The sequence below is a fragment of the Anarrhichthys ocellatus genome, unplaced genomic scaffold (genome assembly GCF_004355925.1).
Source record: "Anarrhichthys ocellatus isolate YVR2014 unplaced genomic scaffold, GSC_Weel_1.0 scaffold1, whole genome shotgun sequence".
Taxonomy (NCBI): Eukaryota; Metazoa; Chordata; class Actinopteri; order Perciformes; family Anarhichadidae; genus Anarrhichthys; species Anarrhichthys ocellatus.
This window is the reverse complement of record NW_022280031.1, coordinates 7,111,070-7,137,597: the sequence shown is the minus strand read 5'-3', so window position 1 is coordinate 7,137,597 and position 26,528 is coordinate 7,111,070. Positions and strand designations below refer to the sequence as shown.

Genomic DNA, 26,528 nt, shown 5'->3' with positions numbered 1-26,528 from the left:
ATATATATATATATATATATATATATATATATATATATATATATATAAAAAAAATCTAATCCTACACTCTTCCTCACCAACCCAAATAATAGAGCTTTAGGAAACCTGAAATAGTCTGATGATACAGTCATAAAAAATGTCCGCAGTTGACAGCGGGTCATGGAAGAACTGATAGACATTTGTTAAACGTGACATATCTGGATAGGTACATGGCGAATGCACTGAATCAACTACTAGTTGGTTACCAATAGTTTGTAGCAATTGATATGTTTGTCAAACAATAAAAGCAGCTTGTTCTCTGTAAAAAATAAAGAGATCAGATGAACCAGTTCAGTCACACACAGATTGTTTCAGAATATTGCTGAATGCTGAACTCTGGCTATGAGGCAAATATTGTCTTTTTTATTTGAAATCTGTGAAATGTTCCAGGATACTCAAATAGCTCTGTATGCCTTTGCAGTGGGGGGGGAAGGTGTTTCTCAAATAAACTAACTCACACAGTCCAGCAGAACTCGTCATGCAGAGCTATAGCTACCTTGGCAGAGCCAATCCTGAAAATATACCAGGTGGTCAAAAAGCTCTTTCCACATAAAAACCATGTTTATCCAACTCCTCTGCAATGAAGGTCGACAGGGAGAGGGACATTTGGAGAGAACAAAGGTATCAAAGATGTACATGCAGTAAAGATTATTACCATTAGATTCAAATGATCTGTGAGAATAGGATGTATGAATCACATTTATGAGATAACGGGTCTGTATAAAAAGTAATTTTCTCTTCTCATGAGTAATGCCTGAATTTTACTTCTGTCATCCTATCTCCCTGTGTGTAGACGATTTATTGTTTCAGCAGCTCACACACACACACACACACACACACACACACACACACGCACACACACACACGCACACACAAGCGAGGAAGGAAAAAGCATGGTCCTGCTGGAGTCCATCTTGAGCATCCGCTACCCAGAGTTGATTTCCAAAGAGAGACGGTCACATTGCACTCTTGAGCTGCCTCAAATCCTCAAGGCTATATGGGCCGTTAGGACGGAGGCAGAGTGCAGGCTTTGGTGGCGATTAGTAGAGATGATATCACTGAGCTGAGTGCCGGTATATTACACTATACTTAATCAGGTTCCCAGAACCTCCTTTAACATGGGAACAATATGGCACTTAAAGCTACTGTATGGCTGTATCTGGAATATTGTTTAAGTAAGCTAATATACTTTAAATTAATCCAAAAAAAGGTACATTGGTTGGAGATGGTTAGTAGCAGTTCTAGTCTCTCGAGTTACGCAAGCAGACACACAATCTTCGTTCTACAACAACACTGCCGTCTCGCTGTATTTCAAAAAGCATGTCACTTCCGTCTCGCTGCTGCAGAAGGTGACGGCATTCAATAAGTTACCAGTCTCAGTGTCGGATACCTACCGCTCTAGTAGCTTCCTCATAGTCGATCTTCAGGTTGGCCATGGCTTTGATGATGGCCATAATGGACTGGATTGTGTTGCTGTAGACAACGGCTCTGTACTGCTTGCACTCATCTTCTGAGTATCCATCCTCGTGGATAATCCTGAGAACAGAGACCAGAGGAAGAGGGGGGGGGGGGGGGGGGCAAGAGAATAAAGAAAGATTAGTATGTAATTTAATGAGATGACAATGTCACAATGAAACACTATAAGGACGTTAATACTTAAGGTTACTTGCATATAATGGTGTAAAATATTGACTAGCCTTTTCCCCAAGATCTTGCAAAACATCTCATCTCATTATGAAAAAGTTGTCCATTATTTGTTACAAATAAACCTAATTAAAAAGTGTAAATTGAATTGATATTTCATTAGATCCATCAGAAATGCCTTCGTCCTCCATGTACGAGATCACAAATACTGCTAGTTTGGGGTACTGGAGAAATTCAGATGTTTTTGTATCTCTCAGCGAGAGGACACTAGAACAAATATTGACTTGCTTTTGGAGCTGTGGACAGAGATGGAGAGAAAGAGGCATGGGGCTGTGAAAGCATGGGGCTGACACAGAGACCGCTGGGCAGGAAACCAAACAGAACCATCTCCCTTGGCCCGTCACGGCCCAGAGACAAGAGTCGCACACAGCCAGGGTGCTCATTGGTTGTGTGATGAGCTGAATGGGACCTCATTAAAATGCAAGGGAGCCCTCTGTGCAACAGTGTGAGCTGCAGCCAAGAGCACTGAAAGCCTACAGTGTTTCCCCCACACCCAAACAATGCTTCCAATAATTCCATACAATCCTTTGACTTGATTGTGAAGCACTTTGCAAACTTTATTTATTTTGTTTAATTTGTATTCCTAAGAATTCTATCGCAGTCTCACATTAGGTTGGCACATGTGGACAAGGTGTAGCTGGACACAAAGTGTGACATTGTGCCATCTACACCTGAACACTTTAAATGTAGATTTCACTTATCTGATTGTATGTAGAGTCATTAATCTGCATTATATAACGGCACACTCACAAATCATGCTGACATTTCGAACAATACCTAAATATTGGCAGTTTTAGAGCCGTGTGAAGGGATGAACTGCACAACACTTCCTGTCAGTAATACTCTGGAAACCACTTCCAGGAAAACAGTACAAGACATTTTATATAACGCAAGATTAGATGTAATGTAGATGTAAAAACTAAACTTTGTGTTGATGAAGATGGTCGTGGCTACATGTTGGACATGCTGGGGTCTAGACTAGGAGTGTCAAACTCATCTTTGTTCATGGGCCATATAACAGCCAATCAGCAGAGGGCCCCACAATGAGGAAGAGCAATGTATTTAATTGAAAAATTTAAATGAATGACTTCATACTTTGAAAAGTTATCCAGTGGGCCAGATTGGACTCTCTGGCGGGCCAGTTCTGGCCCTCGGGCCGTATGTTTGACACCCCAAAGATCTAAGAAAGACGAATTTTGCCATCCGATTTTACTATAACATGTTGAGGATGTTTAATTTCTCCTTCGCACTGAATCAGACAAACTGAACTGAAAACTTGCCCATTGTAGTCTGTATTGTATAGACTTTGTAAACTGCTTCCTTCTCATTTAAATATTTAATTGATGCCGTGTTAAAAATAACGTGCAAGCATAGCGTCAACCAGGGGTACATTTTCAGTAGAATACAGTAGATTAAATTGATACATCCCATTATTAATGCTGTCACATCCTGTGGCAGTCACATTTTTGTAAGCATAATTATCCTTTTTGTCACATCTAAGACTGGAGTCAACCCAAGGGATTCTTTCTTCTCAAGAACTTCTAAACCAGATTAAAAGACCATCATTAGTACAGCAGTTTCCTGTGACTCACAGAAGCATAATGCATCCTTTTGTCAGAATTATGAATAGAAAAATCCCACACATAGCATCTCTGAAATGTATTGTTTTCCATCTTACAAAAAAAACACAACCATGGAAAATCTTTCCTCTTAAAAGTGTGAGTCTAGTGTGGACTGTTCGTTCTATTTTCAGGTAGCCAAAATAATTCACTTGTACTCCTCTATGTGCGACGAGACGACACTGGTGTCGTGCTAAAGGGCTCGATAGACCTTTTCACGACAGTCATTTTGACATGCCATATCCAGATCCGGGGCCCGAATACTGTCTATGAATCATTCATGTCATTCATTTATTGTGCTTTTCTTGCTGTGGCACATCAAAATGGAAAATAAATCTATACAAGTGGGTTCAAGCAACCTCAGTGAGTGGATTAAAACATGTTAAAAATCCAAAAATGTGTACAGAAAATATAACTGGGTCATTTGGAGACGCTTGTTTTGTTTGTGTTATACATGTGTACATGTATAGGGGGGGTGCACTGTTGATGATGTATCAAAAGAAAATGCATCAAGCGTGTAGGTGTTCACTGATGTGTACATGTGAGAGGATTTTTGGGAACAGCGTCTCTTAGAGATTTATCAAATTGCTTCAGTGTAGCACCACTAAATAGGGAGACTAACGTTGAGTCATCAGCTGTGTAAATGCACATTTAGCACCAGCTTCTCAACCCTTGTTTTAAGGACACGTAGGGAGTGTTTCAGAGAGACTGATAACAGCGAACCTTCAAAGACAGAAAGGCAGCCGTGGAATTTATGCTTCACGACACAGTAATCGGAGATTAGGCTATACAGACGGCAACAACATACTAGACTGGAATTCCTACCCTGCCAGTTGTCGCTGGCCATGTCAGCTTGAACATATTCAGCAATTTCTTTAATTGCCAAACTGGAAACTTTTAGAATTATTGATTTTAAAACATCCTCCCACAGTGAGTTTTAAGTGGCTCACTTTATCTTCATGTAGCAAGCTATTATGGTCTTCTTTGCATGATTTTTGTTTAATAAACATCCTTTGAGAAACCTTACGGACGGAAGCAAAAACAATCAGGAAATGTTCAGATGCTGATTAAACATGACATGACTCAGTGCCTGTCAACCTCTCAAATGTTGGGTACCTGTATAACTATTTATAGTTATGACATGTGTTATACCTGTATAACATGTATAACACATGTCAGAAGACATCTGTATTCTGTGACTGGACTCCCCAATCGATTTGGCCAATCACTTAACAACCACTTCTCTCCTCCTTAATGCTGGTGATAAGTGTTCATGGTGCAAAGCCTGTTAATGGCTTATTTCAGGCCTGTTGGCTCTGAGCCGAGCAGTGCCAAGCTACCTGGGCCAAACTCTATTCGTTACTCATCGTATCAGCTAGCTAAAAGATTGCATTTATCAGAGGGGGGACATCCCCGTATACAATGTCAGCTGCAGTGCAAAGGAGGATATAGCTTGCCTGTGTGTGTGTGTGTGTGTGTGTGTGTGTTTCCTAATAGAAACTATGTCTTTTGGCACCTGCTTTACTTGAATTTAAATCATAAATATTCATATTTTGAAAGTGAAATTAGTTGCATCTTTTATAGTTGAAATGTGCACAGTGACCACTCAGAGCTGCCGGCCCACAGAGATGAGAACCCTCCCACATATGGACTCATGCTTTCTGCTTTCCTCAGATTATCTAGTCTCACTCTGGATTTTCAGTTAAACAACAACAACAACAACAACAACAAACACGTTACATGCCAATAATATAAAGCTTGTGACAGGTCTCGACAATTTTGCTTGAGTTTAACAACCAAATTATTGTACATGGGGTTTCTAACCGGTCTACATTAGAACTATCTCTTGTGCTATCGCAGCAAAAACGTGTCTTACCTATTTGATTAAAACCGAGTGTATCAAGTCAGACACTAGGAAATGCAAATGAATTAGCGGGTCCATCTACTACTACACACCATGTCTTAATGTGTCAGAGATGATGGGAGGAAAAGCAAAACAAAGAGCAGTCACTCACTTCATCTGCTTCACAATGGTGCTCTTCCCCGACTCTCCAGCACCTGCAGAGAGAACAAAAACAGGCAAAAGGTTAAAAATACACTCCCGTTGGCTGAGAAATGTAAACAGGCAGCCAGCGAGGCCGCCTCACATCTGGACCCTGGTCTTGCTCCCCTCCCTTTACCTCCCAGTCCTGCCTGCAGCTCGCCAAGAGATCTCAGTTCTCATTTTCATCCTGGACAGACCTCCTGCTCTCTCTTACTGTACAGGGATTCTGCTCCTTCAGTTCTATCTGTAGTCTGAATTCAAATGGCAACACAGAGCTCTCTCAACATCGAAAAGGAACAAAAACCAGCTGCCATCATACTCCCCTCTTCTTATTACGCCGCCTTATTACTGTTAACATTTTGATGCAAACATCTTGCACTGACAGGATATGGGCTTTTCTTACCCACTGCTATGTTTATTCTAATAGCCTGAGGCCAGAGAGAGCGCATCTGCCACAAGGAATCTAACACTACACACACACACACACACACACACACCCCCAGGGGTGACTGTCAGTGCACTTTCCATTCGTACTCGCCTGGGGTCTTTCTGGGATGACCCTCAAAATACACTACTACGCAGCATGCACAGTGAGGCCTCTGGGTAGGAATGGGCAAAGATAGTTTCATGGACAGCTGTCAGCTCCGACTCCTTCGTGGTATAAGAGTTCAGACTGGCTGATAAGAGCGCAACGTGTGGTTTGCCTCGAAATAGAGACAGTTTATACAAATGTCTAACGGTATGGCTGTGTATCAAGGCTGAACAAATGTGACCAAAAATGTAACAGAACCCAAAGGGTCTGGGTGGCTGATTTTACATCCACCTCATGCTTCTGAAGTGCCGACCGTCCCCACCAAGCAGTTTGCAAATCACAGTGTCCATCTGCTGTACAGTCTGTGGGCGATATTGTTAAGCAGAAGGAAAAGCGAGAAAAGAAACGCTCTCTCTCCCTCTCTGGCTCACTGAATACCTTGAAATCAAAACTGTAAACAGATTCCCTAATGAAAGAAAAAGTGAAATAACTAAGATTCAGTGGAAATGAGCAGTGTGCATTCCATATAAATCCAGCTGTAGATGGAATACTTTGCCGTGAATAAATCACATGTGGCACTACAGGCTTTGTTTGATTTAAGCTGGTTAAAACCACAATATTGGTTTAAAGCCAAAAGGCCATCAAAACAGTCGTCTGACAAAACTCCACACACTAAATCTATTAGGTTTAAGCACTAATATGGCAAACTAATCATTTTGTAATTTTGCACAACACAGCAAGACAAACAAAACAGAGTTTGTTCCTGGAGCCTCTGTGGCTCAGAAGTAGATATGAGAGTCTGGAGATAAACTGCCAGAACATACTCTCTAGACCTGTGATTTCATAAAGCTGACTGACCAGGGCCGAGCTAGCGGGCATTTCTCTCATCTAACACACACACACACACACACACACGTAGTAAACATGCCCTTTGGAGTTTGTCCAGTGAACCTGAAGCTGCTAACAGTTAAGAGACGAGTGGTGAAGTTTGCTGCCACTGCCGCTTTGGTTTGCAAATAGGTAGCAGCTCTCTTTATTGTAGAATACAAATACACTTAAGCTCTTGGTAGACTTTGAATATTCTCAATTTAAAGCCTTCGCTTGTGGAATACGTCTGAAGTTCAAATGAAATAACTGTAAAGTACAGTCTGTTCCTCATTACACATGTCAGTAACTTAAATGTGAGACGGACAAAACTCTAAAAATGTAACGGACAGAACAATGGATCGGAGTATTGAGTGGGGTTTTATGTACACCCCCAAAAAGATGAACAATGCATTGCTGCTACAGTAATCCTTGTTATGAGTACTTCAGCGAGCCCAATGTACTGTACACAGACATTTATGCAGAGGCCAGTGACATCTTGCACTGCACCATTTCACTTTAAGGTTGCATTGTTGCTAGCTGGCGGTAAAAGGCTGCCAACAACTGTACGAGCGCTTGGACTTTAATAAGATGGTTTGCAGAATTCCTACAGGACTGGACACACTTCTTTTCTACTAATCAACCCTTAACTAGATGGAACACACACATTTAGCTGTGGGACTACTGAGGACACTGTCACTGATGTGATACCTGTGCAATCTCTGTCAAGATTGGGCAATAAGCATGTTTGTTGCTGGTGGTTCTGTGGGGAGAACTCGGGGCCTGATGACAGTTGGACTCATCCCACTGATCCTGTCGCTATTACACAACACCCTCTGCCTGATCTGTGGCTAATGTTGCATTAGCACCATCGCTCCCTTTGGACTGTGGAGGCTCAGGACTGCAGCTGCATGCAAACACACACACACACACACACACACACACACACACACATACATAGACACACCATTTTCGCATGCCCTATTGATACTAGTACGTTTCAAAGAGTGTTTGGAAGAAATTGAATGAGCTTCTCTCTCCAGTAAGCTTTAACCTCCTACCGGTGGCCTTGGTGAGTGAATAGTCATCATTAAGTCTCACACAGTCCCAAAGTAGAAGAAACCAAAAGGTAGACTTTGCTTTCAGTACGAACAGCGCACAAATAAAATCAACACTTAACCACTAAACTTAAACTTGATCTGACCTAAAATATAACTGAACAGACCTGTAGCCCATCCCTTCATAAATCAAACTGGACTGACACGAAGATGAAGATGAGAAGCACATTGATGCATTGAACTAAACAGTTTGACCAAGACCAAGACTGTTTGTGCAGCGCAGGGGTTGAAGAAACGTCGAGTCTGTAGGAAAATAAATAAAGTCCACTGCCTAGCAACTGGGCAACATGTACGCCAGTTGTGGTCGTCTTTGAGTCATGGGAGAAAAAACAGGCAGAGGGGGAAAAATAGAGGAGACAGTTCAGTCCTCAATTTAACTTGAATGAGACTCGTAAGCTTCTATATGTCCATCACAATTCCTTTACCCTCACTAATAAAATACAAAAGATGATGAAAATGGATAAAAAGGAGGACAAATGTTAGTGTGTGCATGCTTACGTATCGTCTCTCTGCGTGTGCTTTGGGAAGAAGGGGGTATTGGCATGAAAATATGCATAACTAGGATAAATCAGCGGGGAATTTGTAAATCTCCCAGCAGGACTCAGGAAATTGACCTGATTACAGATGGGTTCCAATGTGACTGGCAGACAGGAAGTGCCAAACAGGGAGACAGGTACCGGGGGAGCCCACAGGATTACCGGGGCTCCAGCTGCCGTGGGACAGAGCTTGACCCGTGATGGATGGACTGTATTCACAGGTGGAGGCGTCATTAACAGAGACACAACCAGGTCACATGACAGTCCCGGTTAGAGGATGGTCCTTTATGGATGCATTCCATCGGCACATACAAAGAGAAACAGTTTTAATCAAGTCCCAGGTGGTACAATAAGTACATCTGTTCCCTCTGTTTGGAGATGAGCAGGTACAGAAGCTGCTGGGAATGAAATACTATTCTGATTATTATACCAGGGGGAATCTGCCAGCTCCCACTGTGCAAACAGGTGGTTTTGGAGAATCTTGTCCCTTTGCCTACAGATTCTACGTGAAGAATCTCTTTACAGAGATTCGGGGAAAAGTGATAATAATGAAGTGGCACACGTCCCTGATGTGGTCCAGTCTTCTACCTGTGCGTCATCAGACATGAAGCCTTGGTGATTGTAGGTCTTTAGGTGTCATATCCTCAAAAGTGAGCAGTGGCCATCAGCCCGAAGGAGCAAAAAGGAAGCAAAAACCACCTGAATATGTGCCGAGGGCTGGGGAACAGGGACAGCAAGTTGCTTCTGTTTAACTGTGAAACCTAAGTCCATAAGGAATTTCAGTTTTCTTTTTGCAGAAATATGATGCGAGAGAAGAACTGACAAAGCTTTTATCGACTCCCACATTTGACTAGTGATGATACTCGTGGAGAAGAAGTAGTGTGCCAGCCAGCTCTTCTGTGAGAAAACTCTGGCACGCTCGCACCATCTCCGGAGTTTCGTTATTCAGTAAAGCATGATGAAACTGACAATTCCGGACATAAAGGGAGGAAGGAGTGAAGGGCACTGCACTGGTACGCCCACTGTTCTGTGTCAAGACTGAGGATAAACAGCTTAAACTAATCAACTTGTTTCTTCATCTTCCAGCAGTGCCTATGTGTTGCATCAGCATCACGCAGCAACAGCCTTATCAAGTATAAAATGTTACCGGTTCAAAAAGGTCTACCTCCTATGATACATTGCTCAGAGTGAATAAATGTGCATGTGTTTGGAGCAAGTGTGCAGCATCCTGGTGGGACTGGGAGCAGGACACAAAGGAAGCAGTGTGAACCCCTGCTAGCTGAGAACACAGCCCCGCTGTTGATGTTTAGTCCTGGACCGTCCAACACAGCTCAACACAAGCTACTCACACAAGCTCCGCCTCCTATCAGTCAGCATGACAACTGCCTTCGACAGCCACAGCAAACCGTTTCATGGCCGCGAGCAAGAGAAAAGGCTCGAGGGTGACGTGACTGAAGAAGTTAAGTCTCCCTGCTGATGAGAGGAACACGTGTTCAACTGTGACTCGCTTTCAGACAAACAGAAATAAAGACTTGTGGTTTGTGAACCCCCAGATTTCCTCACAGCTTTAGAAAAAACAACAATACCAGGGGATGTCTCTTTAAAGCCTCATTTCTTATATTGAATTTCTAATGTTGCAGATAAAATTGAAAAATGACAGTTGGTGTTTTGATTAGGGAAAGAGAAGTTTATTAATTCTATTGTGTATTACAAGACACATTTTAATCAGCTGAAGAAGATGTGCACACAATAGGAAAGTATTAAGGTGCATTTTTCATTTAGACTTGTTCTCTCTTCCTAAAGCAAGCGCTCAGTAATAGTTCGGCCTAATGAGATTTACAACGGCCTCAACCAAACACCACTACGATATAATAAAATCCAATTGAACCATTCTTCTGGAAGTCAATAGTCCCACTTTGCACAAAACGGCATGTAATATTGTGAGCACATTCTGTAGGAGTGGGTTGTCTGATACTGCTCCTCCAGTATGTTCATAAAGTCCACATTCAAATGTGCTTTTAGCTTCATATACTGCCTTTGTGTAACCAGAAAATGTACTGAAAAATTAATAACGCGTCGGCTCTGATGTGTGAAAAATGAATGCTGCATGCTTTAATGAGATAATTAGTTGACTGACTCTTCTGCTGCCACTGTGAGTGTAGAGAACGTTCAGTAATAAACAAAGAGGAAGCTGAATGTAACAAGAGGCAGAGCACAAGGATACGTTCTTAAGTCAGGCTCATCCGTCCACCAGATCTATAATGGAATGTCCCTGTGGTCCTTCCTGTGCTCACTTCAGAGCAGATCTGCTGAATAAATCAATACCTGAACCCTCTGTGACAGGCTGACCCATGAATACCAAATCTGCACTCGCTTTTAAGCCCGACTCTGACGACATTAGAGGAAGACACTGGATGTCAGGTGGTTTTCAAATCAATATACACTTGGGGAAACTGAACGCTGTTTAGCATATTTTAATGTCATTTCTCCTGCTTTTTTAGCATGCTGTGTGGTGGCATTGCAGGCGAGGGTCGCTTCATTGTTAGACATTGCCTCTCATGAACTGGAGACATTTCAGTCTCCTCTCTCGCTCTCAGCACCCTGAGACTGGAATAAACACAACGAGAGGCTTGAATTACAACAATCTCCCCGTTAATATACAGCACACTAAGCATACAGGGGGAAAGTGATGAGGCAGCTAGTGTTAATGCCAAGATGAGAAAGTAAAGTGATGAAGGAAAGCAATGGGAATTCAAGGAAACAGAGGTAGAGAAGATGGGGACAGGGTTAAAGAGGGAAAAAACAACAACAATGAAAACGCTGAGTTGGCAAACTCCAGCCTGCAGCAGGATCCAGTGAGACAACACTACTCGCTGTACTAAACTTTCTGACACTCATCTCTTACGCAACAAAATAGACTTCATCACTTGTCCATCTCCCCACTAGCTACTCTCTCTTTATTCTGTAATCTAATTAATATCAATTTTCATCATTTCTCAAACCCTCCTTCCCGCTGTTCTCGGACGCCTACACACCAGCCGCGAGGCAGCCCTACGTCGCCTGTTCCTCTCTGCTACGTATCGAGAGAAATGTGCCAATCCAGTCTCGAGACCAGAGGCCCCTCTGAGAGACACATGTGCCACTTCCTATTCTCAGATCCAATCAAAGGAGGAAATGGAAGCAGCTTGTATAAATGCATGTACACTTAAGAACAGAAAATAAACACGCGTACACACACACACAGAGAGACGGGCGTATCGGTCTGTTCGAAAGACAGGGACGGAGAGATGCAGTCTCCTTCAACAGATGGCCACCATGCCTCGGGCTAAGAGCGAGCCTGGACCGCGCGCCGACAACTGCTGCCAAAGAAGAGAGGGATGAGAAGCAAAGAAGACCAAATCTACTTCCTCTGTGTATATTGAGTGAATGTGAGGCAACAGTAGAGAAGGTGGATGTGGATACATTTGATGACAATTCTGAGAATTTACCTCAACAAATTGGGCTGCCACAGAAACTATCAAAAGATTAGTAATTAAATGTTTTAAGTGGTTAGAGGAAGGGCTGCAAGGACCAGTTTGGGAGAACTCGGACCGTCAACATGTTTTAATGTTTTATGGAAAACCTCTCTCGCCCCGCCATCAGCAAGGCTCTGCTCGTGTTCAAAGTCGATTGATGATTAACATCATCAATTCAAGGCATGAGAAAGAATGGATAACTAAAATACATAGTGCATTTTGACTGTGGGACCATAAACGTGCAGAAAATCAATACATGGAGCTGGAGGCACTGTGTGGTAGTCCTCCTGCAGAGGTTATTAGTCACAAAAGAACCATTTCCTGAGCAATAAGATATTGTAAAGATTAACCAATTCATATCAGAGAATTAGGAGGGGAGAGAAGAGGAGGAAAAAAGGAGACCGCCTTTAAATTAGTTAGAGATGGTGTAGAAAAAAAACAACCCACAAATAAGAGGTAAATTTAGTGAGGAAAATCCATACAATTCAAGTATCTAGTCTCTGTGTGATTCATAGTGTATATCTGTATCTGTATTGTTTTGGGATTGGATTGCAGAGCCATAGACGTGTAAAGGTTAGACTACAAATGCCTGACTACCAGCAATGCACCGTGTTAACCTTGAAGGCAAGGATGCTGCACAGACATCCTCCTTCCGTCAATACGAGACTGGAGCGCAGACGGTCGCTGAGAGAGGAAGCGCAAATATAAGAGGGGGGTAATAACACTCAAGTATTGTGTTGAAATGTGTCTGGCAAAAGTGCAGCTGATAACAAAGCATGCATGTTCTGACATACTACTCTGGAGCAAGATGTCTGTCTCCTTATTCCCAGTGAGGGATGTGGAGAGACAATGAAGGAGTCAGCAGCTGGTTGTATGATAGACTGACAACTAGTAATTGTAGAGATTACTGACTTTCACCCGTCTGCAGGTGCTAATGTATCTTTATGGCCCCTCACAGCTGATAAGGACCCAAATAACATGCAACAATTATGTCAATCTTATTTTTCCAGTCAAAGATCAGCCGTAATGGCAAAAATCCTACATTACGTTCTTTAGCTACGATTGTGACGAGAGTATCTTCAATAATGTAGCGTCGTGTGTCGGCAGTTTTGATGGGACAAAGAACCAGAGGAGACATAACATTTCTTTACACAGCTAAAAAAAACATTCTCAACTCCCCTGGAAACAGTGTCTTCTTTAAAAGGTCTTTTCTACACATGCAGCACACAAAGAGAGACTTGTCGAGGTAATTAGGAAATGATATGTTTCCTTAATTGGATAGATTGAAAGCTGAACATAGAGCAGGTAATATATCTAAACCACCTGCTTTCAAGGTCTACGGGGAGGGGAGGCCGGGGCCCGCTGAGACTGAAAAACAAACAGAGGGAGGAGAAAGTCAGCGGGGGTCAAGAAAAGCAAAGACGTTGATGGGAGACTGAGATGACAGGGACAGCAGACCATTAATCGTAGCAGACAAGCAGAGAGGATCAACTGAGGAGAGTGAGAAGGTGAAGAGAGGAAGAGAGAGAGGTGGCCTTTAGAGTCCCTGAGAGGACGCTATGGATGGAGGTCTCCCTCTGAGGGGGCCAAAGTAACTGCCGGGTTTTCATCCGGAGCTGCCGATGATTGAAACAACCTTGAAATCCAGCACACCAAAGAGTAGACAAGCGCACAAGTATCGAACGTAGAAACACTACGGAACAGGGAAGCTCCGATCAATCGCGCACCAATCTGAGTCAGCTGACATTTATTACGAATGACTCAATCGTGCTCTTTAAATTTGCTGATGGTGAGAAAAACAAATAGGTGAGGTCTCTCCCCGCTCTCATTTGTTTCTTGGCTTTTGGCCCAAGTGTCTCCTCCCGCCTCGTTTCATCAGCTCTGAATGCTAACAGCGGACCCTTTGGACAGAGCTGTGAGCAGGAGCGGCTATCAGGCCGGCTGCAGCGCCGGGAGCAGTAATCACAGCCCACCAGATGGAAGGAATTCATAATTGATGGCGATTTTCAAACTGTTTGCAGGGATGAAGAAGAGTCGAGCAGAGGGAACGCTGGAAGTCTGCAGCCCAGTGGGCCGTAACATCTGGAGCAGGCCTCCACGGCCGTGGCCCACGGCGCTACTAGCAAATAAACACGCTTGTTTCCCAATAAAGGATGACCTACACTTCACAAAAACTACCAACGTGCACCTTCTATGATGACTAACATACTGTAGTAGTGATTTTAAAAAGTCCCAAAAGACTGTACAGCTTGCTAACCAATGGATTCAGCCAACCGCACTGCAGAACAACCTCAGCTGCTCATTTGAACGTGTTTTAAGCATTTGACATCAATGGAAACAAGAGACACATGTATTTTGCTCCCTCGATATACTTCCATAACACAGCTGTACTGCAACTGATTGCTGTGTCATTTATATCAGTAAATAGATCTGTGCTACGAGTTATTCAAGTCAATTTCACAGAATTACTACAAAACACGCACGTGTCGCAAATCAGACACCGAGAACATTTTATCTGCTGAGGCATGCGTGTCTTTGTCTCCAGCATCCTCTCTCCATTTTGACGCCTACAATTTGATCAGAGCCGATACATCTCGCAGGCACCACACGTATTGAAAGACAATCCCTCTACACACACAAACACACGCAGCAGCTACAGGCACATTATCCTTCATCTGAAGCAGCACTACGGTCTACAGTCAGGGTCAGACACTGACTCAATACATCATGCAGATGTTCGATCTGCTGCAATGAACAGAAAACACACTCAAACGCGTCTTTAAAAGGATAAAGCAGCATCCAAATACAGCTCTGCCTGCTACTAAACAATGCGACAGAACTTCCTGTGTGCCTTTATGATATTTGATATTATTGCATCACATTCCTCCTCCCTTTCCGTCTCTCTGCATGTTTGTTCTGTGCTGTACGTATCTAGATTTAATTCTATTGGGACATTTAAGTTTGGTGTTAATCTTGGATTAACACTTGGTTGTTTTTAAATCTTTTTTTCTAGTATGCAGGCAAAATGTGTTCCTTTGCATATCTCCCTCCCAAACAATTGAGAAATATCAAATACCTCAAAGTAATCCGTAACTGCACGCTCCCCTCATCACACGTGTGTCATCAGATTACATGGGGCGACCCCCCCTTCTAATTTTGCCTGGTACTGCAGTTTTGTGTCACCCAGAAAGCCACTCCACACTCACAGGAGGAGCCACTTCACACTATCGTCACTTGAGCCCCAGTCTCACTTCCAGCAGCAAAACAAAGCCTGGAGCTTAGCGTCTCTCTCTCTCTCTCTCTGTCACAACAGCTGCATCCTCCCAATAATGAGGCTGAACCACTGGAAGGAGTGCTAGTATACTCTGCAGTTGATGAAAAACACTTCAGAACGTGAATTTGTTCAACTGATCCTTCAAATAGGCAAATTACAGTAGTACCGTGTTTATTTATCAACAGGGACATAGAGGAAGGTGGTCCCGAGCTCACTGGAGGCATCTGCTGCATCACTGGATACAGTGTGTGCTGCTGATGCATTATACATGCATCCATTAGCAGCCTCCCTCCTGCACTAACCTTTGTACACACACACACACACACAGACAGACAGACAGACAGACAGACAGACAGACAGACAGGACAAACAGGACAGACAGGACAGAAGAATGGAGGAAAAAAGTTCAATGAATTATGGATCGGTGCATCAAAATATAAGCAATGAGATGTGGAACAGCCACGGTATAAACATGCTCAGTAACATCAGCCAGACAGTGAGGGAACAGTTACATACGCTTCTTGAATACACTAACATATTCAAGGTGAAACCCTGGAGGTAAATCAGAGAGTCTATTAACTTGATTGATCAAATGTTTATTTTGAAAAGAGGCATTCATTTGGCATTTCATTTAGAGCAGTAAACCTTTTAAAAATAACCTTAAACCTGCCGTGGATGCAAGTCATCACACGTAACCAGAAGTTTAAGGTTTATGCACCTTTGGACAGACATGGCCAGCCTCCCGATCTTGTCTGGGATGATTAGTCGGGACTGAAAGGCCATCGATCAAAGAGCAGACGAGGTGACCGAGGCTGCCCGAGACGACCGGCCTTCTCCCCGCTCTGAAGCTCAGACGCTCCCGCGGCCTTGAAGCCCGCCGACATGAAAGTACCGACCAGACCAATGCACCCGACGTGGCTGGAGCAAAAGCGCTCCTCGCTCAGCATTTCAATTCAACTTTAAATGAAACCCGTTCTCTTTAAAGATGAACTTTAAAGCTAAATAGTAAATGCAGCAATTTAACAAACATTTAAAAGTTTTAGCATTGACGAAGTAGACATTACAGTTTGAGAAAATCTTTTTAACAGCTGGTTAGGAAGAGGAAAACGTCCACTGCTGTGCTGCATGATGCTCATAATATCTAGATGATATTCATGAAGCAATCTCTCTCCGTGTGTCTTTCCTGTTTTTGGGACATTTACAACAAGGTTGGGAAAAAGAGTTTTGCTCATCAAGCAAACTGATAATGTACCGTGTATGTTATAATTATCTACATGAACCGATGAATGGTAGAGGAAGAATATACATGCCATAAAGAGGTCGCAATTACCCACGGGAAATAGACAGGAAGTTTATTCCAATTCTGCGCTGCTATAGGAACCTAAAAAAAAAAAACACAGGAAATGAAAAGAGGTGAAAAGGGAGGTTTCTCAACGGTTCACATGTTTCCTTCAGAGCACACAAGATGAAACTTGCTTTGAATGAAATGATTCAAGTCGATTTGTCACTTCATGAAGGCATTCAGGAAGTTAATAGTCTCAACGTTCACCCTGAGCTCATGTTACATTTTCAAGTTATGAGTAGATGGTGAACAGAAACTCTTCAATCCTGGTTCTTATACAGGGCCTCTCCTTTAAACCATGATGGAAACGGTCATGGTGCGCTGTTATTCAAGGGTTTGACTTGGCACAATGTTACTAGCCCAGCGAATTATAACTGACATTTGCAAAATAATTGTGGTACATTACACTAAAGAGGCTCACCGACTATATTGACTAGAGATGCAACGACACCGATACTGGTCCGATACCGAAGCAAATATATGAACATTATTGTAGGAAAGAACAATTCAGTACACAGCGGCCTCCTGTTCCAGCCAGTGGAGGAGATGTCTGCAAGCACATTGAGATGCTGCACAACATCATCGTGGAAGCTTATTAAGATTCCTTAATCGAAGCTCTAATAATGAACTGCTAACAGAGATGATACATGCAGCCCATGACACATTTAAACAGCTATCCCTGTACTGGTGTCAGCCAAAGACGATGAGACTCACTGTGCAGGCGCCACAGAGAAACCTCGAGTCCTTTATTCTCATTTCAAGATGCTGTGTTGATGAGACAACATTTGTGAAACAGAAATTGAATTAATAAGACTTAAGTAATGAGGTAAATGTACTTCATTAGAAGACTTCCTGTAAAGAAATAGCTTCCTGTACCGGACTGAACAATTCCTCAAATCAATGCTCAAGTTTGCATATGACACCATCGTGGACTGGAAATAGACATGCATGTGAGACAATGCATGACTCCATGAAATACAAGACAAAACAGCAGTCTACACAGGCCCCAGACCAGTTTCTCTCCTCTGCAGAGTCATGCAGGATGCTCTTTCAATCATTCCAAGCAGCTGATGAGACAGCTGCACTTTTTACTTTTACCAATTCTCTTTGACAATGTGGTTGCGATAATTTCTGTTTCAAATGTCGAACGGACACTTGCTATCTATCCATCATTTTAAAAAACTCTAGGGGCATAACCCTGCGCCTTGACTTTATACTTTTTTCACATTTTAATGACCCACAATTGAGCCTTCGCTAAGTCCTGCCCTAAGTCCGGCCAATCACAGTGTAGCATTGAGCAGCTCCGTCCAGGGTCATGCAATTGTGTCAACAAAAGAAAAAGGCTGGTTTTATACATTTTCACCTATTCATGGTGAAAAGTTTGGCCTGGGGCACATGTAATAGTGATTAGCAAAGGGCCAAGTACCTACTCTTCTCAACACACATTGGGCTCCGACTGTAAACCCGTTTCCTCTGCATCTACTACTCTGATCATGTTGTTCATCACTACTCATGCGCTACAGATACTTCTTTACAATGTCCGCCTAACCTCCTTTACACTTCACCACTTTATAGCCTCGTGAATTCTCTCCATTCTTTGACTGCTGGAACTGACCTTTTTTAGGATGTTACTGCCACTCTGCTAACTCACGCTTCACTAAAGTCGTGCATCGCTGTGCCACAATAAGAAAAACTTCTGTCACTGCTTTTTCCCCCCAAATTTGTGTTGAATCCATGCTAGTATTCCCGTTATCCCTTTACTTGCATGAGACAGCCTGCGGGACTGTGGTGTATGCACTTTAAGCAACAAACCTAATACATCAGCAGAGAAAGAGCTATTATGTACCAATCCACACTTCACTGAACCCTTTTCCACCATTCTGCTATAGTATAGGCTACCGTACACATGAGGAGAGGCATGCAGGAGATGATTGAGGGGGGGAAAAGATCAGAACGTAAGCAGTTGTTTACCTCAAACTATTTTGGTAAGTCTCAACACTACAGACCTCTGAGATCCAGGACAGGTCACTTGTGTTAATGTTTGATGTAATATGTAATGTGTTTATGCTGGCCTTGTGGTGCGAGTACTGACAGAAGCTGCCGTTCACAATCCGTTTAGACACATTTAGCTGAACAGAGACAAACACAGCCACATACAGATATTACTTTTTGACATTTCGACAACAGTTATGTAACCCAGAGAGAGTAAGCAAATGTCACCAAAATACTAGTGTGACATTTAAGATACAATCTATTGACATCCTTCCATAAGGACCACTCACTAGCACTGCTTGCTTCAGGAAACCCAACCTTTTAATATTTATTTTCAAATCAAAGTCCTGTTAGCAGCTAACGTTTACTTCTGATGAGTGTGGACTGAGCCTAGTAGTGACTACAGACACCGGCATCACTGTTAGTGGAAGAGATGATTCCACATAAACACATAATGTCGTGAAAGATTAAACATGCTTAAGTTATCTCTGTGTACCGTTGCCTGTGTGTGAGCGAGGACTTCCGAGGAATACGGAGCACCGCTCCTCTCACAGAGAGCTCTTTGTGTGCTCACGTTGCCCCTGAACTGGCACGTCTACCAAAGCCTCATTGCAGCTTTGTTTGGCTCGCTCTCCTTTTGTTTATTCCACTTCCTTTTAGGTTTCCTCTCTCTGCAGCTGACCAGAGCGACGGCCCCGCACTCTCCGAAGAGACTCGGTGAGAGACAGACAGGCACCAGACAAACAGACCAGTGCTCTGTGGAGTGAATCCGGTTAAGAATGGGGCAGAGAAACAAAAAGCTCTCCCAACACTACTTTTATTGTTGTCGCTTTGTCTGAAGTTGGTTCCACACAAACTTCATAACAGATAGGACCGATGGCCAAAACTATGCAAATGTTGGAAATTTCCCTTTAAAACCAGCCATGCGAGCGCACACAGTCACCTTCATTTCCGTGGGTGACATCCTCTCCCAGTCGGCCGTTTGTGCCAAAACACACTTGTTTGCTTTCAAAACACACTCTGCTCCAGTGATAATCGCCATAGCAACCGGAGAGCTGGAAGCCGAAGCTATCGGGACCTTTTTCCACACTTTAAACATTAGAGTTTACTGAAGCCAACAACGTCAAACATGGGGTCAGAGATGACCAGACAGAGCAGATGAATTCATTAACACCGTAACAACGCAGCCTGGCTTCACCCGGGAGACAAAGGAAAGGTGGAGATAAGGGAGGAGTGTTTTTATACCTGTGTTTATCCAGAGTCACACTGGAAGCAGCCCAGTACAACCACAGTCTGATCTAAAAGGCCCGAGTAGAACCATTAACCAGTAGAAAGGTTAGTGTCGCTCAACGGCACCAACGCAGTGCTAACAGTACGTAAGAGTTGTGTCACCATTTCAGTTTTGTGATTTACAATTTCACTGTCCTTCTCAAGCACAAATAACGACGGTGGCTCACTGCTTAAGGGGAACTTGGCGTCAAAGGAAAAACAAGAAATAGAAAAAGGACGTCTTTTCAACGACCCTCTACTTTCTAACAGCGTCTACAGGAAGTCAGAGCAAACTGAGGTCAAGCTGAGGAACGAAGACGTGGTGCTTCAGAGGTTAAATTAAACCTCCGGGTAAACATTCCTCATTCATGAGCAAAGTCTTATCGTGGACAAAACCAAACAAACAAAAATCTAACAATTCAAAAAGAATGTGGTTACCCGAACGCTCTGTGAAACACTAACTTCCTGTCTATGAGAGGAGCGTCAGAACAGTGTGAGAGACGATCCGCATTGAAGAGAGACATCAGAAGTACTGCAGGGTTCTAAAGGGTGTGTGGGGCTAAACTTGTGGTGGGCCATGAGTGCAGGTCTGGAAAAGATCGGGGGTCTTATCACACTTTGTGTATGACAGTATGACACACACCCAAATTAAATAAATGTATGTCAACATATTAAGTCATCATACTAAGAGATAACATACTCTTGGGCTCCACCAGCAGAAGGATCACATGTTTGATATAATACACCATATATGTCACTACGCTCCTATGGCTTTAGACCATGTCGCTGTAGGACGTATCAGCTTCTTGAGGCGACATAAGCTGAATACTAATTGAAGTAGCACTGTTTTCAAACTTCTTTGCTGACAGCTTATCCCAAAGTCATAAATAAAAAGAGTCGGTCCCATTATCGTTATCTGGATCTTGTTTTCATTCTGACAATGAAGCAAAAGAGTTTGGAGGTGAGGTCCTTTTGCTGACTTCCAAATAGTTATCACATCCTACGAGTAGCGCTTTAAGGGTTAACCGGGGTGGCCTAACTAACGTCTTTCTGCTGATTCTAGAGTAGAGGAAGGATAAATGATCGATCATTTTCATGGTAACTGCACTGAGAAGTAGGAATATGTATGCACTGCATGGTTGCAAACAAACAAGTAGTGGCACAAAGCTGGAAACTAGCAGATCTTAAGGAAGAGGACGGTGATATTTTCTCCTCTCTTTGCCAAACAAGTCCATCTTCCAACCCCTCTTCTCAGTATTATCTAGATGGGGCTACTTAGTTTTCTGTTGATGCAGTGGTTTGTCTGGGGTTAACAGTTTCTGCTGGCTCTGTTGTATATTGCTGGCTGTATACTAGCATGAAAGAAATCACAGCAGTTGTGTCTCTTAGGATGGACTGAGAAGTCTTTTTGCCTCCAAATGTAGACTATCAACATAATGTCCCTACATTTTAAAAGGCATTGTAGGCAAATTGCCTACAATTTATGCAAGGTTATCGTAATTATGCTTTTAAAGAACGGGGCTGTTCCTCTGAATAGTCAATATTTGTTCACTTCACAGTGTCATTGTAAGAGATTCATCGGTCAGGATATAGCTGCTGTACATCGGGGTAGTCACAGAGGATGATTTACAATGAGCAGAACAACGCAGCGCTGTGAGAGCGCCCCCGACACAACGACAGCCTCGCTGAATGCTGTAATAAAACTAACTTTAGTGTAAAAAGGTTTGTGTAATGGTCCACGAGGTCAGTCGTTTATAAATGGTGGGTGGTGTCTTTCATATAATATAGTATTACAGTCCATATAGTCGGTGCAGTGCTGGTGTTCATGCAGGCAGGTATAATCAAAATAAATATGAAAAGTTGCACAAACAGTATGAAGGGTGTTAGTCCGGTACACTCCCCTCTGCACTAATGACTTGTGTGTACGTACGTGTGAATACAAAACAAAAAAGGGAGCAACGGAGTACAAAAACAATCCAATACTGATGTCAGCATAAACAGCGTAGACCCAAAGGAGCCAACATGAAGACAGGTATAGGGATAAGGGGCCAATGTGTTTACAAGTTAAGAATCCGCTCTGAGGAGGAAAAAAAGACTACAGTGTCATTGCTGACAGTAATAAAAAAACTGAAAAGTAGTCTAATTAATGTCAAAGTTTGAAATCAGAGGGAAGAGTGAGGCATGAATGGATTGTTTAGTTTGGCTTCAGCAGCAGCAGCTCAGACCGATAACTCACGGTGCGTCTGTGGTCTGACCCGGCTCACTTCCTGCCTCACAGGAAACACGCTGCATCACCCCAGCCCTGCCTTTCCTGTTCCCTCCGCCTGTACTTGTACACTCACACAATGTGCCTAAGTTGATGACCGTTTCTTCCTCTCTTTAAGGTAACACCAATCAACTCACTCACGCAGGTAACTATCACGTGAACATAACGCTAAACTGGATCACTTTATCCTGCAGCGTATATGTGGTATCTGAGAAATGAACTTTAAAACTCTAAACATTGAAACTGTAGACTTTACAGATCATAGATCTGCCTTCTGCTTCCCTGACTGCAAACCCGAACTACGTCGTCTTTGCTCCTCCTGAACCACAACATGAGACTCACCGAGCCAATGGAAACACAGAGAGTAGAAAACATCAGGATTACACATGTGCATGGGCTGAACTGGGCTGTAATTTAGAAGTGACATTGTTAACAAAGACGAGAAAAGCTGTATTTAGGGTTCCTTAGACCAGAGAGAGCAGGGAGGCCCTCCCCCCACACTGCTCCACTGCCTAATTTCTCCACAGCTTTCAACCAAACCTGAGCAAAGAGTGCAGGTCAGTTTTCACCAAAGGCCATAGAAATGGCTAAAGATTTGATCTGTGTGAATCTAAGAAAACTGAGCCATGCGGAACCAAACCTTCTTGAATCTGATCGGATATTTCTTTGCATGTTGTCACAGAGAGTCGCAGACCTGAATGTGTTGCTGTGGGAGGCAAAAAGAGAACAACAGGAAATCCACCATGCTGCAACTGGAAGCTTTTGTGGGCAGGTGTGAGTCAATGCATGGCCTTCTGCATTTGGCTCAGTCTGCTTTTAAGGGCAGACTCTAAGAGAGGAGTGATCAATACACAGATACAAAGAAAAGCTCTGAGTCACGGCCTATACACAGAACGTTAGACTGAAAAATTCAAAAACAAACTACCAACACTACTTTAAAAGTATTTACTGTTGAAAACAATCCGCTTTCAGCCTTCAACATCACAATAGGCTATTTCGGATATGCAGCCTATGGTTTTAAATCTCTGGCTTTGCAGACACTGCAATTAAAGTGGCATGGAAGCATAACAAGCTGTGCTGCTGCCCTGTTTTTTAAACGCATCTCAGTACAGCCGTCAGCTCTCTTCAACCTAACTGGCACAGCTCAGCCACCGACTGACAGCAAAACATGCAGCACAGCAATCCAACACTCCGACACTTTGTTATCATCTCTGCTCTCCCCTCAGCCGCCGTCCTTCATACTCCCGTCCATAATTCCTTTGATATCTTTTCATGTTCAGTTGGAAGACACCTAAATCTGTGACTTGCCTTTGTGCGTTTGTTTGTTCAACACACTGCAGCCCATTTGTCCTTTCCTCCAGATGTACATAAAGGGATCCTCTGTCTCCTGAGGCCAAGAAGAAGGATTCAGGTCTTCAAGCTGAGCCACACTCCAGAGCCAACCGCCATCTCTCAGTCACCATCACACAACTGGCTGACAGCTCTGCAAACTGTACCAGCTTGTTGTAATCTCACAAGAAAATAAACAACCCATCAATGAAGATATTTTCATAACCTGCTGCCCACCAGAATCTACTGCAACTTGTGTTTGTACCACACATTGCTATAGTGCAGACAGATCAAGGCTAAAACATTCCAATCAAAAGGAGAATAAGAAAGACAAAGTTTGGGATTATTTATAATATATTTGCCATGTTAGGAATCTACAACAAAGTCCAAGACGTACAGTACCACTACCAGTGTCCAATACACACACACACACACACACACACACATATACACACACACACAGAGGAAATGACAAGAAAACTAAATGAAAGTTGACCCTTATTCCAACAAGTTACGTCTGAATTTAAATATACGCCAGACTGTTTGTGAGTCACAGCTTTTTGGCTACACTCCAGCTGAGCTCCAGCTCATGTCTGATCATTCTTGGTTTAACAGGAATAGTTAACAGTGACCCCGGCCCCACCCTCTCTCTGTTCTCCTCCTCAGTATTCCCCCGGCTAAAAAGAGCCTCGGTGTGGGAGCGCACCAAAGTGAGGCCCCAAGGAAAAACCACATAATTACAAATCACAATAAAGCCCTCAGTGATGTGTCCCTGCCAGAGGCTCAGCTGCACCCTGCTCTGCTCCAGCTCCGGGCTTCTTACACGGCCCCCTTCCTTTCACTACTTCCTTTCAGTGTGCTAACCCATGCCCTCCTTCCCTACCTCACCCGTCTCTCTTTCTCTCGTCCCCCCCACAGTGCAAACTGGTTGTTTAGATCATTTGAGGAGAGCTGCACTGTTGAGCAGTATAAAGTAGAATTTGCTGGAGAGAAAATCTGCAATAACTGATTTCCAATTACAATAACTCCGCCCCAGTCACACAAACACAAGCTCATACAAAAAAATAAGCTGTTATATTAAAGTACTGTACCAGCAACACCAACAGGGGACAGGTATACTTTCTGAGTGAGCGCTGAACACAAATGTGCTTTTATTAGGATTCGTGCCAGAGCAATACAAATCGAATACAGAGCTAAGCTCCAACTCTCAACAAATAAAACTGAGCCAATCGCTAAGCCGCATTCAAGTGTAAGGGGCAAACATCTCCAGTGAGTTAACCGGTAATTATGTTTCTATTGTTCCATGGTGGGGGTCTGACAGTGAGGTCACCTTAAGAGACAGTCACTTGATTAAAACGGCCATGCGTGTTACTGTGAGAAGAAGGCAAGGGCAGAGGAGTCATTGTTCAAAATGATTAAGTGACTGACCTCAGCTTGTAGACTTGGCACACAGACGTATCGATAAGGGAAGCTGCAGGGAAACTAAACCAATAAATATAATAAACAGACTGTCACTTAATAATTAACATGTTGAGTTTGTTTCTGAAAATGGTGCATATTTGGTGTTGGACTCAACTGAATGTGATAGCGTCTAACTTTGCCCTCAGTTGAGTCCCCAGAGCGGCAGTGGAAAAATAAAACAATGAAATATGTAACTTTGGTCCTATAGGGTCGGGCGATTGGACGAATATATCATCAACGATTGGCTGAGTACATCTTGGCCAATGTTTGTCTTTTTTTTACTAATTTAATGGTCTGCCTCCAAAGAAGAGTGAGAGCCACTGCTCAGCTGGCGAGAGCGACACACACCTGCGCAAATATATGGGTTGACTGTGGTCAGTTATAAGGTTTGAACAGATCACCCAACCCTATAAGGTAGCAATCAGCAAGAAAATACTGTCACGTTTCTAAAATGTTTTGAACTCACATAGACGGACAAAGTGAACCACAACATTTAAGTGAAACCTTTCTTTCTCCTGTATCCTGTCACTGCCCCGTGTCCTTATCTAGCCACTCTCTAACTACTGTTGCTACAAGCCTCATGCCAGAGGTTCAACGGTCAAACGTGGAAATAAAGGGTCATAAAAAGAGAACGGGTTATTATGATCATATGCGTTGGGCCATATCTAGCTTCAGAGTTATCTCAAATATCCCTGACTAGTCAGCCAATGTGATTGTTTATGTTTGAAGCAGGGAGAAGTGTGTTCCCCGTTACTTATTTCCTCTCTCTTGCTCTTTCCTCTGCACCGTTCCTTTTGTCAGAGTGTCCTTTCAATGATTACACCGACACAAGCGTCATTTGAACCAAAATGACCTCCCCCGTGTGTGGGAAGGGATTCTTAATAATGTGGATGAGACTATCTTATGCTCCACTTATTAGTTTTCCTAACCTCCGGCTCTCTAACGTTCAAAAAAACTGCACTAGGAATGGAAGGCGCACACACGGCTCCTGCCGCCATTGGCACAGTTGTTGCAATCGAGTTATTTAAGTGGAAAGTGCTCGACCGGAGGAACATCCAGAGTCCACATCAACATGGAATAGAAGGAATGATGTCAAAGTGAGGATTGAGGAAAAGTTAATCATTTTAAAAAGGGATTTACGGCCCAAAGCGTAATCTAATCTTTACGATAGCATTCTTAACCTCGTAAGAAAATAGTACAAGTGACTTGCTGCATGTTAGTATATCATACACGAGGGAATAAAACCTTGTTTCTACTAGCATGTAAACACACATTAACATGTTGGTGAGATCCTTTCATAGAAAACAGCCTGTTTGAAAGCCTGGGAATTTTCCCACATTTATGTTATCTTTTACCTCCGAGTCATCAGTTTGCAGCTGAACATTGAACAGGACAACAAAAAACACGGACTAGTCAGGGTGAAGTTATTTTCACTTCCAGTGCAAAAAGGTTCTTTCCCTCCCCTATAATAATCACACATACAAACAAATGCAGTATATGGTCACACTACAGGCCTGCACACACACTTCTGTGACCATAAATCAGCTTTAACACAAGCTGTGGTTCTGTTCTCATTGACACACACACACACACACACACACACACACACACACACACACACACA

At 43.0% G+C, this 26,528-nt stretch overlaps 1 protein-coding gene across 1 annotated transcript in view; it reads right to left on the bottom strand.

Annotated features, from left to right (window-relative positions):
• Positions 1–26,528, bottom strand: part of LOC116387778 (guanine nucleotide-binding protein G(i) subunit alpha-2-like) — a 44,709-nt gene that overhangs the window by 8,028 nt on the left and 10,153 nt on the right. The window contains exons 2-3 of the mRNA XM_031855201.1: positions 5,378–5,420; positions 1,434–1,575 (exon numbers count right to left, since the gene is read on the bottom strand). Coding sequence (XP_031711061.1) covers positions 1,434–1,575; positions 5,378–5,420 — 185 coding nt within the window. The remainder of the gene's footprint in view (positions 1–1,433; positions 1,576–5,377; positions 5,421–26,528) is intronic.